The sequence below is a fragment of the Pteropus alecto genome, unplaced genomic scaffold, assembly GCF_000325575.1.
Source record: "Pteropus alecto unplaced genomic scaffold, ASM32557v1 scaffold320, whole genome shotgun sequence".
Classification (NCBI taxonomy): Eukaryota; Metazoa; Chordata; class Mammalia; order Chiroptera; family Pteropodidae; genus Pteropus; species Pteropus alecto.
In genome coordinates, this window is record NW_006429963.1 from 221,415 (window position 1) to 245,064 (window position 23,650).

General features: G+C 44.2%; 1 protein-coding gene across 3 annotated transcripts in view; it reads left to right on the forward strand.

Annotated features, from left to right (window-relative positions):
* NCAPG2 (non-SMC condensin II complex subunit G2) overlaps positions 1-23,439 on the forward strand; it is a 45,972-nt gene extending 22,533 nt beyond the window's left edge. For all 3 annotated transcript variants that reach the window (XM_006904461.3, XM_006904462.3, XM_025044869.1), the window contains 13 exons: positions 1,597-1,770; positions 3,669-3,739; positions 4,715-4,868; positions 4,971-5,144; positions 6,382-6,498; positions 6,590-6,730; positions 7,169-7,268; positions 9,833-10,020; positions 11,349-11,489; positions 14,010-14,113; positions 14,939-15,039; positions 16,083-16,182; positions 23,060-23,439. In XM_006904461.3, coding sequence (XP_006904523.1) covers positions 1,597-1,770; positions 3,669-3,739; positions 4,715-4,868; positions 4,971-5,144; positions 6,382-6,498; positions 6,590-6,730; positions 7,169-7,268; positions 9,833-10,020; positions 11,349-11,489; positions 14,010-14,113; positions 14,939-15,039; positions 16,083-16,182; positions 23,060-23,111 — 1,617 coding nt within the window. In that variant the 3' untranslated portion in view covers positions 23,112-23,439. The remainder of the gene's footprint in view (positions 1-1,596; positions 1,771-3,668; positions 3,740-4,714; positions 4,869-4,970; positions 5,145-6,381; positions 6,499-6,589; positions 6,731-7,168; positions 7,269-9,832; positions 10,021-11,348; positions 11,490-14,009; positions 14,114-14,938; positions 15,040-16,082; positions 16,183-23,059) is intronic.
* Positions 23,440-23,650: the final 211 nt, after the last annotated feature.

The window sequence follows — 23,650 nt, forward strand, 5'->3', positions numbered from 1 at the left end:
TTTTATGGTTAGGCGTGTGGTGGGGCCCTTAAGGATTTCTTGACAAAATGCTGTTGGGAGCACCTTGGTGTTAAATTTCTGGGAATGAGCCTTAATTAGAATTGTCTTTTAGAAAGTAATTTATAAGAAAGTCCCCAAAGACAGTTTACACTCTTGCTGAGACATGGTACTGCATGGTGGCCACCGGGCCAGGCCCTGGCATTGGTCCACGCTGCCTCACTCCCCGCCCTGTTTCCCCACCTCTGGCAGCTGCTCCCGAGGCTGAAGTGTGGCTTTGCTTGTTCGTTGGTCTCTTGCTGCCCTGCCGCATGTCAGGAGGACAGCTCTGGTCACACGTGTGCCCAGGGACTCATGCCTGGTAGGGCGACCAGTGCAGCCCGTTCAGACATTTTCCTCTTCTCTGTCCCAGGAAGGGAAAGCAGGTTTGGAATAAACAGAAAAGAGCGTAGAGGGAGTGAGTCTGCGTTTTATCCTGATGACTTCCTCTGACTGGTGGTTTCATCAGCTCCCTGGTCTTTTCAGCTTGGATTTGGGAACCTTCAGCTGAGAGCATTCAAAGTTCCTCTCTTCAGAGCTTTTCCCTCAAAAATGGATTGGGTGGGTAGGGTTCTTCAGGAAAGCATTCCCATTGCTGCTAATACATCTTCAGAAACCTTGGCCGACGATGCCAGCATGGTGACCTACCACCAGTACACAGGGTTGGGGGGCTGCAGCGTGCGGAGTGGGTGCGGGACGGCAGTGGGTGGGGTGTCCTGTGCTGAGCAGTGAGCATAGCCTTTCGCGGCCACTCATGCTGATGGTGGACATGGCTTTACACAAGAACGAACACACGTTTTGTAAGTAGGAGTTGAGAGACTATTCTGTTTTTAATACTGAAGGAACTCTCCACCCCTGTTATTAGAAATCTAGGTGTTTATGAGAAGGCTTGCATTTTATAACATTTCAGGCCATTTTCTGTACCATTAGAGAAGAAAAAGGATTAGAAACATGTAGTTCCGTTGTAATCTATGCTAGAAAAGAAATATAATCTGTCATATAGATATTCTCATTTGAAGAATATATGACTAAAAGCAAAGTTTTTTGAAGTGGTTTTTTACTTTTTGTCCTTGCTGTCTTCCTTCAGTAGTTTCTAAGCCTTTGGTAGTTTCATTGCTCTTTAAATTTGATTGGCCATACCTCATTCAAACTAGTAACTGCCCACTGAAAAATCTCACTTTCTATAGAAACCGCTTTGTCTATGTATCCTCATTAAACAAGTTTATTTTCCATTGCATTTGAGTAGATAGCACAAAACACCAACCCCCAAAGTGAACCGGCCTCTGCATCTCAAGCTGGCTCCCTTGCAGGACTTTTCATTGAAAGGATATAGGGCTAATTTATAATTTATTATTTCTTGGGTGGGCTTTTAACAACAGATTTACCTCTTAGAGATTCTCAAATACAGAATCAAGTCATTATGACATGCAAATATAGGCTTGATATTCTTTCCATTTATGCTTTCAGTCTAGAATTCTGAGATGGGCTTTTAAAGGTGGTGCTGTATCTTAAGAGTTGTTATGATTTGATTCTTCCACGGCAAAATCGTTTGTGTCTTAGGTTCTGGACAAAACCTTGTCAGTCCATGATGCCGCATCCATGGCGGGTTTACTGGAAGTCGTCGTGATTCTCTGGAAGAGCATTCACAGAAACATGGAGAGCAATAAGGAGGCCAGAGGCTACACTGTCGGCAAGTTCGCTTCTGTGCTCCCCGAGTACCTGAAAGTGTTCCAGGTGAGACCGGCACACTTGGCACAGGCGAGATGACATTTGTGCAGAGGTAGCGGGAGTGCCCCACCGTCCTCGTGCCTCTGCGGCCCAGCGCCTGCCCGGCAGGACAGCTGACCCCACGTGCCTGGCAGCTCTACACCCCACACCCAGAGAAACGTCGGGGCTGAGTGCTCGGGGCTTCTGTTTCAGTGGTCCATGACACTGTTTCAGAATCCAGTTTGATTTGCCAGGAATCCAGAAAGAGGAGTTTGCGAACATCAGGGTGTGCAGGAGCACCTCAGTTTCGTGGGCATTTAGGTGTTGACAACCACACTGTGAGTGCACGTGTTTCTGAAGTACTTGTGTCTGTGTTGTAGGAGCTGAGAACTGTGTGTAGTTCTCTGTGTGGACGAAGAAAGCCTTCTCATTACTTGACTTTATTTTCCTTCTGAAAGAAGTTCATATTTCAAAAACACATGAAAATAAGACAGCTAGTTAAAAATGCAGATTATTCCCTGTTATAAAGAGCATGGTTTAGGTGTAGAATGATCATAGGTCTTAGGAACCACCTGTCTCTTGGTGAACTTACTCCCAACCCTTCTACAGCTGCTCTGGGAGCCTGGTTTCTGCGACTGACATGTCTGAGCAAACATGTCCTGTCCACAAAAGTAAATAATCTACTTTGCTGAAGTTCTAGTACATTTAAAGCTCAAATAATTACATCGAAGCCAACATCATCTCAGGATTCTCAGAAGATAAACACAGATGCCCATAGGATACCGTATGAGATGGCAGATGAGCAGTGTGGCCTAGGCTGTCTAGGAACCCAAGGAAGACAGTTAATTCACTTAATTCCAAACGATTCTGGCAGGAGAGCTTCCCTACCCTTAGAGCTCAGAGAAGAGGTACTCATCCTGTAAACAAATAAACACTCTAAGTTGCACATAGAGTAGAATCAGCAGTGATAATCCGTCAACTTGTAACATTAAGATGTTTTCTTTATTGGGGTAAGGGTGGGTTCACTCTAAGTGAATGCGAGTGAATGACAGATCATATTCTGATGTTGCTCCTGTTTCTGTTTCATGTATATTGAAGAAACAGGGAAGTCATTTCTTTTCTTTTTTGGGGGGATCCACCATCCCTCATTTTCCCAACCAACCAAGGATATTTTTTATTACGTTTCCTTGATCAAGTCTGGTCTACTGTTTGCTTTATTGTTGTAATAAAACAGTAGTAGTGTAGCTGTAATTTCTTGAGCACCATGGTGTCCCAGGTGCTGTGGTGGGCCTGCTGCAGTCCTCACTCAGCCCTTCCAGCGACCCATCCAGCTGGGCGGGGGCGGAGGCGGAGGCCCACAGGCCAGCCTCTGCTCCGCGTTGCCCCAGCCAGGTCGTGGGATCTGCTTGGACTTAGATTTCGCTGGCTGGCTCCAAAGCCCATGTGTTTACCATTGAACTACACTCTCTTCACAACGATATTCTGACTGTTTTATTTAAAAAATTTTCTCGGACTAGTTTCATTTGCTTGAGATTTATGTTTGGGATACCAGGTATATCACAGTTAATTTTTTTCCTTTCGTCGATATTGTTTTTTACAATAAAAGTCAGAATCTGGCAGGAGGAAATCTCATGCGTTCTGGTTACTGGTGTACTCTAGGATCTAGATTGGTGCCTCGCACACAGTAGGTGCTCACTAACTAATTGCACAAGTTTGTACGTCACACAGAGGAGTACAGTGTCCCGTGGAAGTCTGAGAACAGTCGTCAGTGTGAGGCTTTCCAGTAGGTGGGTGTCCCGCTCAGTGTGGAGAGGGCTACCTAGTCTTGTTCCCATGAGTGTCTTTGAAAATAGGACGTCAGGAGTTGTGTGAGGAGGCTTTCAAACGTTGATATATGTGTTTTGTCTTTCTCTTTATGCTTTTAGGATGACCACTGCAAGACGCCTTTGTTTATGCTGATGTCCTTCATGCCGGCCTCCTCCGTGCCTGCATTCAGGTACCCGCCCTCCGCTTGGGCAGTGGGGCCCTGCGCGGCCCTTCATCCTGCATCAGCACACCGTGCACTGCAGCCCGGGTTCCCAGCGCCTCTCCCCGCCCCTCCCACCGCTGCTGTGGCCGGGAAAAGAGCAGGGCACCCTTCCTGCGGGTGCTGGAGCCACCAAGCAAGGCCGCAAGAGACTCCGTGGCGCTCGAGCCAGCTCTCGGCTCTGAAGTGGGGGGTGCTTTGCGAGCCCAGCGTGGGGCCTGGAGCTGCACCCTGGGCTGCCCTGGCTCCGACACCGCTGCAAACGCAGCCGTGAGTGCTGAGGGGCGCTGCGAGTGCAGAGCGCACGGGGACACGGGGACTCGGCTGAAGGGACAGTGCGGACTGGCTCCTCCGCTGTTTTCTTTACTGATCACGTCTTAAAGTGATAGTGTAGCTAGGTTGAGTTCAAGATGTTTCTGGAATTCCTTTTACCTGTTTGACTTTGGTTAGTTAAATGTAGCTACTACAGAATTTATCATGACATAAGGGGCTTGCTTTTGTGGCTTGCATTATATTTTGTATTTGACAGTTTTAGTTATTAGCTCAGTAAAAATTACTTATTTTTATTCATATTTATGAAAAAAATAATGTTTTGGTGCTAAACAAAAATTGTTGCCCCCAAATTAGAAATCTTTGCTCTGGAGTCCGATGGAATCGATGCAGAAACGAAGGGCTGGGGTCGTGTGACTGTGTCTATGTACGTCTGGGCCGTGGTGGCTTCAGTGCTCCTACAGCTGCTTTCAAACTCTTTTCTGCTGGCACTTGCCCCGGTGGCGCTCGTGGGGAAACGGAGCGCTTCCCGCTGCGCGGAGACTGTCCCAGGGTTCCTGTGCTAGGGGGCCCAGTGCCCTCAGTTCTTGGCTCCTTTATCTTTCTCACCTTTTAGAAAAGTTGGGAACTGCTGTTGAAACATTCGGTCTGACTTCATGCTTTTGACATTTTCAGCTGTGGTGTGATTTCCACGTTAAGAAACCAAGAGGAAGGGGCAGCAGACAGGAGCTATTGCACTTTGTTAGACTGTCTCTGTTCCTGGGGACACGTGGGGCACATTCTGGAACTCGTCTGCGACTGGCTGCCGGAGGAGCAGCCGCAGAGAAAGGTGCGTTTGTGCCCATGTTTCTCTACCATTCTCTGGCTGAGGAGAAGCGCGTGTTAGGGATTAGATGCTCGCGTGGGAACTCGTTGCTCTCCTCCCTCTCAGAGTAACTCAGCGTCCAAGCGGAAGGTGCGGATCCATGATACGCGCCCAGTGAAGCCGGAGTTGGCCTTGATTTACATGGAGTACTTGCTGACCCACCCGAAGAATCGGGAGTGCCTGCTCTCTGCTCCCCACAAGAAACTGAACCATCTTTTGAAAGCACTTGACACATCAAAGGTAACTTGTAAACAGACGCAGACACCGTGAGCACTGAGTGGTCCCATGAAATAGGAGTGATCAAGTAAGATGTCACCTTCTCACATTCATAGGGTAAAGTTTCCAGCTGGAAGGAGTTGAGAGTTATCTAGCCCCCTCTCTCAGTTTGCAGGGAGGACTTGGGACTCGGGTGACTGACTTGGGGTGGGGCAAGATGGGGACTACTTCACAATTTCTAGGGCCCGGCCATGTTTAGGGCCTGGCGTTCTGTCCAGTTTGGTTCCGCAGACAGCCCTGTTTCTCAGCGCGCTGTCTGCGGGGCCCTTTCTGTCACTGCGTGTTCCCCTGCCCCGCTCCCGTCGGTTGTCGTGGGAGTACCAGCTTCCCTCAGAGGCCCTGGCAGGCTCTTCTAGGACTCTGGAGAGTGTTTCCTGTGAATGTCACCATTTCCTCCTCTGCTCCCTGGTTCCCTGGCCATGCGCAGGGCAGGGCCTGTAGTGCATGGCAGCAGGCATCGGGTGGGTAAGAGGGTGTCTCAAGGAGAAGGAGGGGTCTGGTGGGAGCTGGTGGCGAGCCCAGTCCCCGCTCTGTGTTCCTCAAGCTGTCTGGTGGCTCCTGTCCAGGGGCGAGGGGCAGGTGGGCAGCATGGCAGTTCCCCTGTGGGCTGAGCTGGGCGCTGGCTGCACTAGGGGAGAGAGTAGGGCTGCCTGTGGCTTCTAGAAAAGTGGAAGCTGTGTTCCTCGGCGGGGGCACAGCTGGCATTACCGCCTGTGAAATGCTGCGCGGACCCCTCCCCATCGTGGCTATGACCAAAGCCCACAGCCACGCATTTCCAGAAGCCAGGCACAGCTGCTGTTAGGAGGCCTGGACGGGCTGGAGGTCCCCACTCGTGGGGACATGGCCTTCCTGGAGGGCCTGCCTTTTCCTCCGTGCTGGTCAGTCCTGACGGGGCTGCCTTCGGGCCTCACTGAGGTCAGGTCAGAATTCACCCTGGAGGCAAAGGCTTTGGCGTGCTCGATCCTCAAGGCTCCTTAAGCAGTAGCTTCAAAGTCACTTTCTTGTCCCTTGTGGGGGAGAGTGTGCAGGGGGAGGAGGGAAGGCTGAACTTCGTGGAAAGCTTTGCTGTGTTATGGGACCACCTCCCGCTCCTGGACTCCCTCTCCCAGTGTGGCCGTGTGTCCCCTCCTTCCGACTGTTCTCGCCATACATGGGGTGACTTGTCAGTGGGAGCACGGCCTGCAGGCTTTTTGTTTTACAGGTAGACCTGGAATCAATTTTGCAGTCACCAGATGGGAAACCTCAGAACTTCACTGAAGCGACTGCCTTGCGTGCCTTCAGCCTCCACTGTCGCCTGAGCATTCACCTTCAGCACAAGGTGCGTGAGCCTGGGGCTCCGTCCCAGAAGAAGCAGAATGTCGCCAAAGCCAGCTCCGTCACTGATTTCTCTTTCTGTCGTTGTTGGACAGTTCTGCTCAGAAGGAAAAGTGTACCTGTCCATTTTGGAAGACACGGGGTTTTGGTTAGAAAGCAAAGTTTTGTCTTTTATTCAAGATCAAGAAGAAGAATACCTGAAGCTTCGTAGGGTTATTTACCAGGAAATTATCCAGGTTAGAGCTCTTGAGACGCAGAAACCTTTCTTCCCCAGTTTGCAATGTGCTTCAAGATTTTCTTTTCTATTTTAAAGTCATAACTTTAGACAGTAGTGTTGCTCTTCTTAAATACTTATGGTGGCATTTGAATCCGTAGAGTTTATCTGTTCACAAATCGTGAACACTGCATAATTTTAATGTGATTTTATACATTGCAGGTAATAGGTGTTCGGTAATGTTGTGGAATTACATAAAATGTGTTTCTAGATTTCTTATGCAAATAAAATGAGAATTAATGTATCTGGATATTCTTTACAAAGCATCTTTGTAAATATCTGCTGTCTGAGCTAACTAGGACTTGATCATCTGTTAGAAGCTTTACCAGCTGGATTTTTCCTTTTTTTTCTTTCTCTGGTCTTTGTTGGTGAGTCATACCCACACAACTGTCTCTTACAGACCTACCTCACTGTGTGCAAGGACGTCGTGATGGTTGGCCTTGGCGATTGTAGGTTTCAGATACAGCTGTTACAGCGGAGTCTTGGAATCACACACACAGGTACACTTCATTCATTAAAGGACGGGTTTAGAACCATTGACAATCAAAACCAGGCCCTCTTTTCTGCCCTCATTGTGCTGGTCAGGACTCTCTCTTTAAAGTGACAGATATGTAACACCAGCTAGCTTATGCCAAAAAAGGATTTTACAGACTGATAACAGCCAGGAAGTTCAGAAGTGTTTCTGGTGTTGGATATGACGAAGTCCAGAGTTTCTGATGAGGCCTTGGGGTCTCTTCCCTGTGGTTTGTTGATTGTCAAGTGACTTGGCCATGTGTGGACTAGTGCAGAGGCCGCCCAGCTGGTCTGCTGCTCCCTGGCACCCATAAGGCAAAGCTTACACAGAGTTCTTATCTGCCCTGGGTGCATGGGGGGGGTCAGGGGTCGTTTAATGCCCCCTCCCCTCCAGCACTACTGGGGTGTTGCTGTTACTCCAAGGACAGGGCAACCCCGGGGACCAATGCCACGGTTCTCACACTTGCCCCACACTTGATGCCAAGGTGAGTTTGTTGAGCGAGTGAGGGGCCAGCCACCTGAGCCCCTAGGGACCCATCCATGGGTCCCAGGGCTGTGTCTTCACAGCAGCGTCACATGACGCCGGGAGCAGTGGGGCTGTTTCCTCCGCCTCTGTTCAGTGTCTGTGCAGAGGATGGTGCTTACCAGGATTTCCCTGGGCAGGATCACCTATGGGGTCATTCTTATGGCCCTGCCACAACTAGGATTAATCTTAGCCACCTAGCTAGGTAGCCCCAGAGTTCACCATTCACTTGGCTTTTTGCTTCATTTGGAAGAGTCCTAATATTTTAATTTAAAAACCAGTCACATATATATTATTAATAATTAAACACGGCCTTCTCCGTGCCGAAGTGTGTATTCCAGAAGAGATGTTCTTGACTACAGCTGAGCCCCCACATGTAACCCAGGCGGAGAAATCTAAGCTCACGAAATTGCAGAAGCTCCCGCTGTAACACAGTATGTGTTTTGAAAATCAGGCACTGAAAGTGACAGGGCTGGGAAAAGGCGACTTGGGGCTAGCTGTTAAGACTGCTGTGTAACAGCACTAAGAAATGATCGTCCTAGCGAAAAGTATCAGCACGGTTAGGAAGGAAGGTTACATTAAGAAATGTAACCTTCCTTCCTAACCGTGCTGATACAAAAACAGAACTTCGTCTTAAATGAAAAGGTAACTGAAGGCGATGGAGACCACGGCCTCTGCCGGAGCTAGGAGACGGAGCCCCGCGGGAGGACCGGCTGGGCCGTTCTCTGTGGCTGCTGCTCCTTTGCATACGGTTGGTGGCCTGAGATTTTAACCTGCTGGGGAGCAACAGAGGCCAGCCGCGAAGAGTTAGACGACGTCACACCCAGCTTGGCATTGCGTGCGAGCCGCTTCCTCCCCGAGAAGCAAGAGCTTTCAGTCACTGTCTTCTGTTTTACATAGTTGTGGGTTCCGACACATCTTCAATTTTTTGTCGTATGTTGCGTTACGTAACCTCTGCATCTATCTATCTATTTGGTTAAAAAGCATATAAAGCTTAAATATAATGAAGTCGCTTTGAGTTAAATTTTTAACTTTTCAGATTTTTGAAATTCTAGATACTGGTTAAGGGATTGGTTCTGGCCCACGCCCCATGACTGTGAGCATGGGTGTAAGGGGCAGGCCCTGTTGTTTTCAGGTCCTTTCTTTTCAGTGCATTGGCCTCCACTGAGCTGTGTGTACTTTATTTAAAGGACTCGCTGCTCCCTTACTGCCTATTCCACTCAGATGACTTAACATTTGTGGAGAATGTGTTTTCCTTGCCTTTTAAATATAAGATATTAGCTTCTTGAAAGTTTCTACTATGTTTGCAAAGATTTTAGAAACTTTTTGTTGATTCTGGTAGTGCCGTAGATCTCTTGAAGGGTTAACTCAACTGGAATACAATGTTTGTTTTATTTACTTTAGCAGATAAACTCAGATTTGGGTTAATTTCTTATCTCTGTCTCAAGTTGAGCTTACTGTATCTTATTAACCTGTTTTATAAACAGAGCTTAGTTCAAGATCCCTAGGATGAATTGTAGGATTAGGCTCACACATGGAAAACTTCTTACCACACTGAGGCAGCAATGAAGGTGGTGATTCGGAAGAGAAAGACAACCAATAAACTACAAGTGTTAGAAAGAAAGTTAACAGAGTTCACCAACGAGATTGTTAATCATATTCTGAAAGCTCTTGGGCCATCTTCTGACTTGTACTGTAGAGCTGGTGTTGATTTGATGTCATCGTTACATGAGAAATAAGACAGTTCTCTAATCCACGTGTTCAAAGAACCACACTGTCCACATGTGCAGTAAGCATGGTTCTTAGTGACTGAGTCAATTATGCTGTTGCTGAAGGTATTGGTTTTATGTTTATAGGAATGTGTTTTATTTATCCCTGTTAAAATTTAGATTAACCTGATTGACTTGGTATTGGCTTACCAGTAACGATCTCTTTCAGGTTACCCTAATACATATGTAAGTGAGTATGTGTAATAATTTCAACAGAATTATTTGATTAGATAACTGATTTGTTCAATTTTCTTTCTAGTGAAAGGATTCTTTTATGTTTCATTACTTCTTGGCATTCTAAAAGAGGTAACCGGAAGCTCCTTAAAGCAGAAAACAGATTCAGATGGAGACGTTGCAGCGCTGTTTGATATGGTCCAGAAGGTCTTTCAGAAAATGTTGGAATGCATGGCGTGGAACTTTAGGAAGCAACCGGAAGAAGGCCTGCGGGTACTCATGTCTTCGCAGGGTGGGATTTTTAGACATTGGGTGGCAGCGCTCATCTGATGGACAAGGAAGGGTGCCTGAAGTATGTCTGCTCACCCGCAGGCTGTTAGCACAGTGTGTCGTGGGGTGTTGGGTTAGGTACAGCGAGGTATAGGTGCCATCCTTCGAGTATGCTTGCCAGCCTTCTTCATAGCATGGCACACTCTGGTATATGAGATGGCAATATCTGCACCTGGGCAGGAGGTGAGGGTGGACCAGAAGCTTACCTGTGACTGTCAGCCTTGGGGTAGGTGTTTGTGAGTTCAGGTCACGGACCAGCAGTGAGAGCCCATCTGCCAAGCAAGACATGAAGCAGTGAACCAGTTCCAATAGGCTCCTGAGTGCTCAATTATTATTTCATAGGATTTTCCAAATAAAATATACTTTTGAAAATGTTAATTTTGATTATCTGTAGATGACAAAGACTTCCCCCCCACACATCCCCCAAGGAAATTCTGATTTCTGTCTTAGATAACTCTCGTATATACTACCCTCCAGTTTGGAAGTGAGAGTCACAGAGATGGCAGGGCCCATGGGTCCCTTTGCTGATTGGATGCAGACGTGAAGTAGATATTGAGTGACCCGGGTACCAAATTTGCTTTATTCCTAAAATCATTGTCATCAGAGAAGGCTATAATTTTTCCTAAGTAGTATTTTAAAAATATGAATGAACTATTGTTTTTTAATGAAAAGAATTTTTTAAATGCTTACATGGGAGGATGGTTATGAAATGGTGAAAACTTTCCTTTTTATTCTATTCTTAGCTGATAGAGGCAATTAAAGGTCAATGGCTGTATTTTCTCTAACCTGGTTCATATCTGAGTTAATTCAGAATGTTTCTGTTTTTAATGACTTGGTTCAGGTATCTGTGGTCTGTTTATGTAACGTAATTTGTGCCAAAATCTTTTATATTCTCATCAAATCTTTTACCATTGGCTGTGCAGCTTTATTCAGAGCGTATGGCCTTATAGTTGACATTGGCTTTTAATGTCAGTGGTATTTCTTCATCTTTTCTTTCTTTCTTTTTTTCTTTATTAATATTATTGATACTTTTGTCCTTGGGACTTTTTCTTTGCTTTTGGGGAAGGACCGTTGGGAAGGTCGTGGGCTTCGGTCCTATCTGCCCTCTTCTGGCAGTGGAGGCTAAGCTTTGAGGCAGCAGCAGGAAGGAATGGGTGCTGATGGAGGGCAGATGACATTAGTGCTCCCTACCCCGGGGTGGACGGTGGGAATACTCTTCTTAAAGTGTCTTTGTTTTAGCCACTAAAAACTACTGATGTGCCTTGTTGTAGCTCCTGTGTTCTGTTCAGACCCCTCTGCATGATTTTATAACGACCGTTCAGTCGTGGCATGAGGACACGCCCCTTCACCGAAGTGTGCTTTCCATTCTGATCGCTGCCTCTGTCGTCGAGATAAGTCACCAACTACGAAAGGTGAAGTCTGTTGGTCCTGAAGCTACTGTGTTCCTTTTTGACTGGACAGATGCTCTTTTGTGACAACAGCACATTTTTGTTTTATTTTTAAAAACTCACAGTTAAGTGGCGTCTGCTTCTCCAGCAGCTGGACCTCACTGTGTCATAGCTAGTTTGTGGTTTTGAGTCATGTGACTATTGGGAAAACATGTTAAGGGTGTTGTCATTCTTGATTATAACCAAACTAGTCCTTCCATTGCAAATATTTCTGTTTGCCGTATTTTAGAGATTTAAGTGAACTGGTAACATTCTTTAAGAGCCCTCTCTCTTATGAGGCAAAGTCCTGGTCAGGGGTGAGCAGGAAGCCAGGGCGCTCGCGGGCTGCACTTGGCGCCGGTCCGCATCTCTGCCTCGCTGCGGCAGGATTCTTTCCTAACTTCCGGGAGCGGCGTGAACAGGTGATGTGTTCACCCCTGGCTGTTTGCCTAGAAATAGCCTATTTTATGTTTATATGATTAGCCTGCTCGTTAAAGATTGTCATAATCAGGATGAGAATTTAAGTCAGAACAAAAAGTGCTGTTTTTTCCACATGGAATCCTCGGTGTATTGAGGGAGGGCACAAAATAGGGACTGAAGAAGATAGTAAAAATGATGAAAAGATGCAGTCTGGCAAGGAATATCATGGGATTATATAAATGTATGTATGTATAAGTTCTAGATTTTGCATTTATAGATCATGAATATTAAAAAGTTATCTAAATTATAAATCGTTAATAGAATTCAATGCCCTCCTTAAAACTTGAAGGGAGGTCACTTGGTTTAAGAAAGTAATTACTAGACTGCATAGATAAGAACTAGAAATTATTTACTCCACTGAACAATATAGCTAACAACTATGAGTCAGTTAATGGCTCGTGGGCCGACCTGGCCCCCCACCCGCTTTTGTGAATAGGTTATTTTGGAGAGCAGCAGAGTTGAGTAGGTGTGAAGATCGTTTTGCCCACTAAGCGACAAATACTTATGGTTTTATTTAAATTTCACTGTCTTACTGTGCTGTTCTGTGTCCTCACTGATTTTGTCTGTCTGCCTGTCCTCTGTGCAAGCTACCACTGTGGTGGCTTTTCCTTCCCCGCATATGGGAACTTTGTCATGAGGTGCGTGCACACCTAAGCGTGTCATGTCTTTTTGATGGATGGTATTGTTATTGTGGGATGTCTCTTGATCTCTGCAATACTGTCCTCATGCAGGTGGCATTGTCTGGCGTTTTTTATTTTGCATAGCATATCTTTTTTTACCCTTTTACTTATAACCGTGTTTCATTATGTTTAAAGTATGTTTCTTATAAATACCACATGGGTTTTTTTTTTTTTTTGGCCCAGTCTTATAATTGGGGTGCTTAATCCCTTGATTTTAATGAAGTTATTGATATCTTTGGGTTTAAGTTGCCCATTTTGCTGTTTGTTATTAATCCCCCTACCTTTTTCCTTTCCTGCTATTTTTTGATGAATCAGGTTTTGGTACTTTATATTATACTTTGTGTAATTTTTTAATGGTTTCTCTCATCAGTCTCCCTGCAGAGATTCTGCTATACCTGCACGTCACACGAGCCACAAAACAGGTTCTTCCAATTAGCATCTTCCCGCCCCTGTGTTCTTGTTACCTAGTTTGCTTGTACATACGCTAAAAATCTCCAGATGCATTTTTGTTTTAACTAGTCAGTAGTCATTTGTGTCTCGCATCGGAAACACGTGGACTGCATTAAAGACGTAAAGCATTTTAATGAGAAACAGCGCCATTTCACGTGTGATGGTGACTGACTTTAACATCCAAATCAGCGTTCCAGACCCCAGCAGAGGAACTGTGGGAAGGCTTAGGGCAGGGGTGGAGCGGGCATGGCCACCCCTCAGCTACAGGTGGGAAACAAAGGCGTCCTGGATTGGGGCTTTCTCCGCGTGCCCTCGGAGTTCATTCTCTGATGACAGACGGCTTTCCACTTGTAAGGTCCGTGGTAAAGGCCAGAGGTCCGCGGAGAGCCCCTCTGTAGGTCCAGATCAGCGCTGGGCACTGTCCTCCAGAGGATGCTGGCCGCATCGGCAGACATTTCGCTCCTTACAGCGGGGGGGGGTGGTGCGGAGTCCAGGGAGGCTGCGTGATACCCTGCAGTGCTCGGTTCCCCCACATCAAGGGATCACGCTGCAAAATGCCAGTAATGCCGAAATGGGGAAAACCAGATCTGGACTACAAAGAACAATGAGTTAAATTTGCTTAGCGTTAAAACACAGAAGATGATGCAAAATTAAAGGCTACTTGACAGAAGGCTTGTTGAGTGACATGTCTGTCTTTTTTCTTTAACTAAAGACGCCCTGTGTATAAACTAGGGTAATCATAATTATCGTAGAAATTTTAAGTTAATAAAATCATTCTTTTGAGTTTTTGGAAAGCCTTTCTCAAGCGTTGAAGAAAACCCAAAGCAGTGTAGAATAAGTAATCTTATGAGTCTCCGTCTCAGTTTATAAATACTGATTTGAAACTTTTTTTTAGGTTACGGATGTAGAAGAGCTTACCCCCCCAGAGCGTCTTTCAGACCTTCCACCATTTTCAAGGTGTTTAATAGGAATAATAATAAAATCTCCGAATGTGGTCAGGTAATCATGTTTTGCTGTCCTGATACCTGTATTGTGGCTGTGAGCTCTCAGCAGATTCTGCTCTATTCTTTTTACTTTCGGAATTTCTCAGAGACGCATTTTGTTCTGTGACAAATAATCCAATGAATTTTCTCTCATTTTATCAGTGTTGGAAATATTTACATTTTACTTATACGAAGAGAAATTCTAACTTTCTGTAAAATATATTCATGCAAATAGTTTCTGGTTATGCTTATTATAACTAAATTCAGTTAGAGGGAAATATTTAAAATGTGTAGTAAAATACTTCTTACTGTGTAGACTCCAAACACTTGACTAGGGTACATGCCGGTGTGGCGGTCATTTGGCGCACAGTTTTTACGCATTTCTGTAGTCCGTGTGTCACGTGACCAAAAGTCTAGGCTTGTGGTGGCACATACAGGACTGCTGGATTAAAGAAATAATAATTTTGCAGATATCTGATATCTGTGGAACTTTGATAGCAGATATGTTCAATGAAAACTTTAAAATATCATTTTTAGCAGCTATGAATTATCATTCAATAGCATGTTAAATTTTGCTGTGTGTATTGTGGACATACAGAGTAGCTTTTTTCACTTACCAGAACATCCCATTTTCTTTCTAACAATGTCATCTACTTTTAATGTCTCATCTCTATGATTTTGCATACTGATAGTGAAAAGTATGGGAGACGTTTAATGAACTTCCCATGTCACCTGAAAACTGGAATTCGTGGTGGCCAATGGAGCTTACCTACATTCGTTTTTCTATAAAGTATTAAGCTGTATACTATTGAGTAATTTCAGGTGTTTATTTTTTTTGCAGGTCATATTTAGATGAATTAAAGGCATCTGTTACTTCTGACGATATTGAAGGAATTGTATGTCTCACAGCCATTATGCATATTATTTTGGTTATTAATAAAGGTTAGTTAAATTTCTCTTATGTCGTCTGGGCTGTTGCTGGGTATATCTCAGTCAGAACTGTTATGGAATGTTGGGGAACTCAACTCCCGTGTTTGATGAGGTCCTTGCTCTGACATTTGTTGTTGGCCAGGCTCCCCCTATGCGGCTGACCTTGTATTGGCCAGTATACCCACTAGCCCATGCTCTTAATGCACTTCCTGTCCCCTGTCACCGTTCCCCACTGGACCCTCTATGTATCTCACTGTGCCTCATAAATGAATTTCTATTTGTCATGTTTTACTTATGTTTAAAGATCTGAATGTATCTTTGTTAATGATGGTATGTTTTGATGTTGATACTTAATTCATCTGCTGTGCCGCTTAAACCCCAACCTTGACTCTTGTGAATATCCCAGCCAGTTGAAAAATAATCGGAGATACCTATAAAATGCTTACTTCAGTGTAAAAGATAAATAATGTCCTGCAGATAGGCTACTGTTAACTTTATTACTTTTTGTTCTGTTTTAACAATGTTGAAATTATTTTCTAAGGTAGTAAGGATGCATATATGTCTTTAGTTTCATGATAATACTTTGAAACTAGTTTGCTATGTGTCAGAAAAGACTTCCCTAAGAGAGCATGCCCAGGATGAGGGGACATTCTTTATGTGGAGCGTGGGAGGATGGAGGTTGGGCTTCTGATGAGCTCATAGTACTTAATAAGTAGTTAAATATTTGCCAAACAGATGGTGACTCTGAAATGTGGTAGTTGTCATTTCTGATGGAGGCACAGGTGAGCATGGTCTCTGATGGCATGGACAGAACTCATGGGGTCATGGTCATTGGAACTCTACCTCAGAGCTGAGAGATGCTTTTATCTCTTTGTTTGATCCTCTCACATCCCTGTGAAGGGGACAGTTACTGTCCACAGGTCACTAAGCGGGTAACTCAGAATAACAGGGAGGCTCACTTGTATTGAAATCGCCTGCATTGATGGCAGAGCATGTTTGTTTTTGTGTGCTAGTGTTAAAATCTTTTTTCCATCTCTAATATAATTTTCCCATAGGTAAACATAAAAGTTCAAAAGTGAAGGATGTTGCCGCCACTGTTCACAGAAAACTAAAGACATTCATGGAGATCACTTTGGAAGAGGATAGCATGGAGAGGTAAAGTACTGGTTATACCCCAACTGTGATTATCTGAAAACTACTAGTTATTCCTTAGGTGTATTTAGATCACGTTTTTGTTTCTGCTATTACAGGCAGGTCATTTGAAAATTGAGGATTGTAAGGACAGAAACATTTCTGTTGGCAAAACCAGTTGAACATATGTTTAATTTACTTCTATTTTTGTCTTCAAAAACAAAATTCATTTGCAAAATTCTGCTCTAGAAAAGTAAGGGCATACAAACTTATTTTATATGGTTTTAAAACTAGACAGATCATTTCTGATGGTTTGCTATGTTTTTGAAACCCTGGGCATTCCTAAGATAAAATTACCCCACCCACAAGCATTCACTCTGGGGATGGGAAAGGTCCCCCCAGAGACTGAAGAAGGACGTGTCATCTTTCTGGGTGGCCCATGGCTGCCACGGGGACTGCTGCCTAGAGATGTGTTCACTAAGCTGCTTTTCCAGCTGTGTGTTTTGCTGTCATATTCTGTATTTGACATACTGTACAAATTCCCGCTAATGCTGTGATGAATTGTGTTTGACTCTCAGACCAGGCACAAAGGATTGTTTTTCCTGATGTTTTATGAACTTCATAAGGTTAAATGTCACAGAGTTCTCAACTAGGTAATTAGATTTATATATGACTGGGGAACTAGCGACTTTCTCCTTTGGAGAAAGGCTTTCAAAATCCTAAATTGCTAACTAGTGAATAAAGAGTTTTGTTTCTTCCTTCTCAGTTTGCACACTTTTTCTTCCCTTTTCTTGTCTCATTGCATAAGCTGGGACTTTTAGTACAGAGTGGGAAGGGGGCACCCTCACCTTCTACTTTCTCACCATTAAGTATGATGCTAGCTCAAGGTTTTTTGTAGATATTCGTTATCAAGTTGATGAGTTTTCCTCTATTCCAAGTTCGTGAAGGTTTTTACTATGAATGGGTACTGGATTTTTATCAAAAGTTTTTTTTGCATCTGTTGATATTATATGATTTTTCTTCTTTAACCTTTTGTTGTGATGGATTATATTAACTCGTTTTCAGATGTGGAACCAGCCTTACATACCTGGGATAAATCCCACTTGATCATGGTGTATAATTTTTTTATACATTGTTGGATTTGATTTGATAATATTTTGTTGAGTATTTTTCCATCTGTGTTCATGAGAGATATTGGTCTGTAGTTTTCTTGTGATGTCTTCGTCTGGCTTTGGTATTAGGGTGATGTTGTCCTCATAGAATCAGGTAGAAAGTATTTCCTCTGCTTCTGTGTCCTGAAAGATCGTATGGAATTGTTTATAATTTCTTCTTTAAATATTTGGTAGAATTCACCAGTGAACCCAAATGGGCCTGGTGATTTCTGCTCCGGAAGGTTATTAATTATTATTTTTTAATAGATGTAGGCCTATTCAAAGTGTCTATTTCTTCTTGCATGAGTTTTGGCAGATTGTGTCTTTCAAGGATTTGGTCTATCACATCTAGGTTATGAAACTTGTAGAAATAGAGTTGTTTATAGTATTCCTTTATTAACCTTTAAATGTCCATGGGACCTGTAGTGATGTCCTCTCTTTCAGTTCTGATATTAGTTATTTGGGTCCTCTCTTTTTTTCTTAGTTACTCTGGCCAGAAGCTTATCGATTTTATTGATATTTTAAAAGATATAGCTTTTAATTTCATTAATTTTGCTCTCTTGATTTCCCGTTTTCAGTTTTTTTGATTTCTGCTCTAATTTTTATTATTTTTCTTTTGCCTGCTTTAGATTTAATTTGCTCTTCTTTTTTAGTTTCCTAAGATGGGAGCTTAGATTATTTATTTTAGATCTTTCTTCTTTTCTAACATATGTGTTCGCTGCTGTAAATTATACCCAAGGCACTGCCTTACTGCATCCCACAAATTTTGATAAGTTGTGTTTTCATTTTTGTTCAGTTCAAAGTATTTTAAAATTTCTCTTGAGATTTCTTCTTTGACCCATGTGTTGTTTAGAAGTGTGTTGTGTAATCTCCACACACTTTAGGATTTTCCAGTTATCTTTCTGATACTGCTTTCTGGTTTAAGTCCATTGTGGTCTAAGAGCAGACATTGTGTGATCTCTATTCTTCTAAATTTGTTGAGCTGTGTTTTATGGTCCAGAATGTGGTCTATCTTAGTGAATCTTCCATGTTAATTTAAGGAAAATGTGTGTATTGCTGTTGCTGGATGAAGTGGTCCATTGGGTGTCCATTCTATCCAGTTGATTGATGGTGCTATTGAGTTCAGCTGTATCTTCATTGATTTTCTGCCTGCTGGATCTGGCCATTTCTTATAGACGGGTTTTGCTTTATATTATTTTGTCATCGAGATATTAGGTGCATATGAATTTAGAACTGCTATATCTTCTTGATGAATTGATTCTGTTATTTTTAAGAAGGATCTCTCTTCTTCTCTAGTAATTCCTTCCTCGTAAAGTTCATTTTGTTAGATATTAAGACAACTGCACCAGCCTCCTTTGGTCTTTTCCTGTTGGTGACGGGGACAGGGAAAGCTCAACGTCAGGCATTCTTATCAGGGTGTCAGTGTAATGGGTTATTGGCCAGTGGGGTTAGAGCGAGCTCTCAGGCGTAGAGGAGTGCGGACGACAGGAGCAGCCCCGCCGCTAGGGTGGACGCACGCCCAGGCCGGAGACCTGGCTCCCTGGATGAAGCCTGAGGCCTCTGGTAGGAGTCTCTGGATGTCCACTCTCCAGGGGCAGGGGAGCCCGTCCACACGGCCGAACGGGGGTAGTTAGGGGAACTGAGCTGGAGCCCTCTGCTGCGTCCTTCCTGGGTCAGGCAGCTGCCAGCAGGACAGCCGCCGTGTGGAGCCTGGTGGCGGCAGCGGCCTGGGGTCTCCTGGAGAAGGCAGCCCCTCTGGGGACCTGGCATTGGGGAGCCCACGTGCCCTGAAGGCCTCAGAACTGGGAAGAGAAAGCCCCCACACCTGTTACTAACAGAATTTAAACATGGGGCATGTTTCTACAACTATGTGCCATCTTCTCTGCTAAGCTGATGCACAGGTGGCTAAGAAGAGTTTTCCCTTTAAAAAGGAAACATCCAAAAAATGAATAAGTAGGGACTGTGAAACACTGGCTTCTTAAATATGCAAGAAACACACCGTGGAAAAAATGGTGTCTAAGAAAAAAATCAATCTGAAAAATTGATGAAACTAAAAAAAAATCAATCTAATGGAAGACAAACAATAAGATTTAAGACTATATTTTGAAATATTGATTTAACGTTGGCGTAGAGACATTAAGGCAAATCAACATCTTTAAGTCTTTGGGAACCCCTTGATCCGATTAATATTTTAGGCATCAGTTTAGAAGTGAGCGCTTTCTTAATGAACATACTAGTTATCTCTCCAGCGGGGTTAGTACTTTGTTAACTGGTCTGTTGGGTGCTAAATAAAAAATGCTTCTCATTGCACTTTAATTGCTTCACCCAGTATAGCACACTGTAAACTGGCCATATTTTCTCGGGAGGAACAGCATGCATTTGCCAGTGCACTGGTGCCTTTAAATGTCAAATATGTTATATTTATTACTTCCATAAATAGTATAAAAACAGTAATACGTTCATGATTAGAGATTATAGAAGTATAAATATTTCTTATGGTTTGTGTTATATAGTGAATTTTTCCCACTGAGTAAATGAACTGTAATCATATTATAAGCAAATTACTTGCCAGTATTAATTACGTCTCTATGTAGGCCACTTGGATGGTGTTCTGTGTGGTCCCCAGTGTTAAGCCTTGCTATTAGACCTTGAAGGGAAGGAGCAGTCCCTGAAAAAGAAAACTCCTTTCTCTTATCAAATACTGATCAATAATAGCATTTTTTCCTGTCGTATGTAATTTTAAGTCTTTTTTAAAAAGTAGACTTGGGGCCGGATGCTTTTTCACAGCTCATTTAGAAGCACACTTCTGCCATCATCAGTACCCAGTGGGCCTTGGTGTGGATAGTTAAAAACTGTGCATAAATGATACCACGCTTCATGAAAACATACATTGTTCATCCTTCCGTTTTCCTCAGAAGATTGTTTCCTGGGCCACAGCTGTGATGTGTATGCTCCATCACGTGGACACAGCCTGCCCTAGGCATCAGGGGTGGGCGCGAAGACTCCACCCCTGACCTGTGTTTAAAGACCTTTAGCTCTCAGGTGGGCAAACCCGTCACCAGGTTCAAAGGTCTTGTCACACACAAGGAGAAACCTGGCCTAGGAGGTTTCATTTGTCTAAGGTTTGCCACTGTCCCTTCCAGCTTTAAAATTTCCCGTTTCATCCATTTTGTCCTTTAATACTTATTTCTTTGGTCTGCATAGTGTATTCAACCCTTCCCCCAACTAATAGAGCGTGAGTAACTTCAGAATACAGCCGGGTGTTCTTAGTCCAAGGGACTTAGGGCAGTCAGAACCCAGCCAGGCAGGTCGCTGCCCACTCTCAGCCCCAGTCACCTTGCCTATGAAAGGAGAGCATCCGGTGCCCAGCAGCCCTGTGTGTGCAGGCACGGCGCTTGGTTCAGAGGCGATGCTGATCAGTCATTATCCATGCTCGTCCAGACTTAGGTCAGCCTGAGCGGCTAATTATAGTTAATAAGTACTGTTGCCAAGGTAACCTAATGTTCTTCTCTTAAGCATTTTTAAATGCATGCTCATTTGAGGAGATGATATTTTTGAGTAATTAAAAATAAATGTTAGGTCCCAGAGTGTTGGTGTCCTCGTCCTTCTGCCTCAGCTCCTGGGGTGTAGTAGAGAGTGCTTTCCTCTCTGGCCACCAGGGGTCTGGCTGATACCTTGGCCCACTGAGGACCAGAGACACTGGCCCTCGTGAGTGTCCTGGTCCCTCTAGTTCCTACAGAGCTGACCCAGGTAGGTGATGTCTTTTCTGTCCTTAGGCTGGGATAGCTGCGGGGGCATTGGGAGTCTTCTGCTGTTTCCTTCAGAGGCTCGCTGCTGTGGCGGCAGCTTCCACAGGCCTTGTGAGCTCTCACCATCCACCATCTTTGCATCTACCTGAGTGTCTATATGGCATAGACAAAAATAACCACGTTAGGGTGGCCCAGCAGTCAGAGACAATCAGAACGACCACTGATGAGGGAGCAGTGGTGGGCCAGCCAGGTGATTAATAACAAGTCTCTAAGGGAAAAGTCAGTTGTAGCCTCAAAAGGATGATATAGAACTAAACCTCTTGGATTAAAAATGTCACCGATGAAGCAGGGTCAGGCCTGGTTAGTACTTGAATGGGAGACCACCTAGGAAGACGAGGTGCTGTAGGCAAAAAAAAAAAAAAAAAAAGTCACCAACGCACTAGAGAGCTATCTCAACGCAGAATAGATACCGATGACGAGATCGTGGAGATGGAGGCAGACCGGGAGGAACAGACCCGAGAGAGGCAGCAGCTGAACAGACGATGGTAGGAAATTTCACAGCTGAAGAAAGTTGAAATTTTAAAGATTCTTTTACTAAATTCTCGATGGTATTGATGGGGGGGGAAATCACACCTAAGTTAAGTCTGAATAAAATTCCTGAACTCCAGAGATAAAGAGAAAAATTTTAAATGTGTCTAGATTCATTCTGGCCCCTACACTAGCCCACTTCTCACGTGTAGAAATTAAGCACCTGAGATGTGAATCTCAATTGAGATATGGCCTAAGTATAAAGTACATACCAGTTTCTGAAGATAGAATGGAAAAAAGATTGCAAAATTTGATAATAGTATTTTTATATCGATTGCATTATATTTGTTATGGATTATATTGATTAATCAACCTGTAACCAGTATAAAAATACTATTATCAAATTTGTATTTGGTATGTTGGGTTAAATAAAACATTCAGATGAATTTCACCTGATTCTTTTCATCTCTTTTTAACATAGCTACTAGGAAGTTTAGCTGCACGTGTGCTTGTATTGGCACAAGACAGGGCTTTCCTGGATCATGTGCTGGGTCATCTCTTCAACGAGCAGGACACATGGGGGGCACTTGCTGACGAGATGTCATTTGGGATAAAATTGGTATTTGTGTCTAGGCTGGAATTTAGAGGTTAGCAGGCTCGCATACTCTGAGGGTGGTGCTTGGGACCCTCGTGGAATTACTGGGCAGGCGATGAGAAGGAAGGGGAGTAGAGTGGGCACGCACATGTAAATGTGTCTTTTAAGTCTCACAGAGTGGGCAGGTGGCACCTGGCTTGTGTGAGGGCTGCCCGGTGAGGGCTCTTGACGTAGAGTAGACTCTTGCACTGGAGTTAGGAGAAGGTTCTAGGAGGGAAAGAATTCAGTGGGCTCAGCCCACTTCTGGCTCCGTGGGGCGGGGGAGGGGCAAGTGTCACCTGGGGGCAGGTGTGGGGGAGGTTACTGAAGGTCTCAGGTGATTGAGGCAGTGGGTATCCTAATAGTGTGTCTTGAGGGTAAGTTGTCCTATTGTCCGTGCTCTTGTGTAGGGGGGACAAAAGCTCAGGATGCGGGTGCGGGAAAGGGACGTGCTCATGTCATGTTTAAGCTTGCTGTGTGTCTGAGTAGGGTTTAGGGCCTCATAAGGTAGAGAACTGCCCAGTGAGAAAAAGCCCACCTGTAGAGAGCATGGCCAGGCGAGCACATTTGATTGAGCAGAGAGTTCCTTGGGGACTCCTGAACTGTTTGTTGGCCATGGGGGACTGATGACAGCTCTGTCACTCAACGTGTCCTGTATCTGCTGAGATGACTTGTGATGGGGATTCTTTTTCCAATTTACGTATGAGGCACAGTTAGTGAAACAGTTACTGATTATTTCTGTTTGGTTGCAGACACTTAGATTTATTTTGTAAAAATGCACATTTAGGTGATTCGGTCACCAATTTCTGTAGCTGATTACTTCTCTCCTTGTGTTTCAGATTTCTCTACGAGTCATCATCAAGAACTTTGGGAGCTTTTCTGAATTCATAACCAAGCCAGAATCTCTGGTCATGTAAAAATAGAGAAAAAGGACTTACGGAAAATTAAATGAATGTGTATTTTCCTAGTGTTAATTTTAATGTTAATAACACATAGTAGAGAAGGGGTGGGATTTATTGGAGAGAGGTATGAGTAGGAAGCTTGCCTTGTGCCTGCAAAATAATATATTTAATGATATCAGTGGTGCAGGAACCCACAGTGCAAAGAAAAAGCTTTCTAGCAAACCTGGTTGTTTTTAACATGACTTTTATCTATAATGCTGCCTGCAAACTGAGTAATAAAGCAATGGCAACATCTGTTTGCACACTTCATTTGAAAACACTAGCCTGAGTTCTCACCCTTAGGGGCAGGGGTTGGATTCTGGGCTAAACCTATCTACTCCTGGGAGCAGAGGGCACAGCAGTGCCGCGTGGGAAGGGCCGCACAGGGTCCTGGCCCCTCCTCTTTGGGTGTCTTGCTGCTGCTTCCCTAGGGGTCGAGACGGGCCCTGTGGCTATAAACGTGGGCAACACAGAATCAAGTCATGCAGC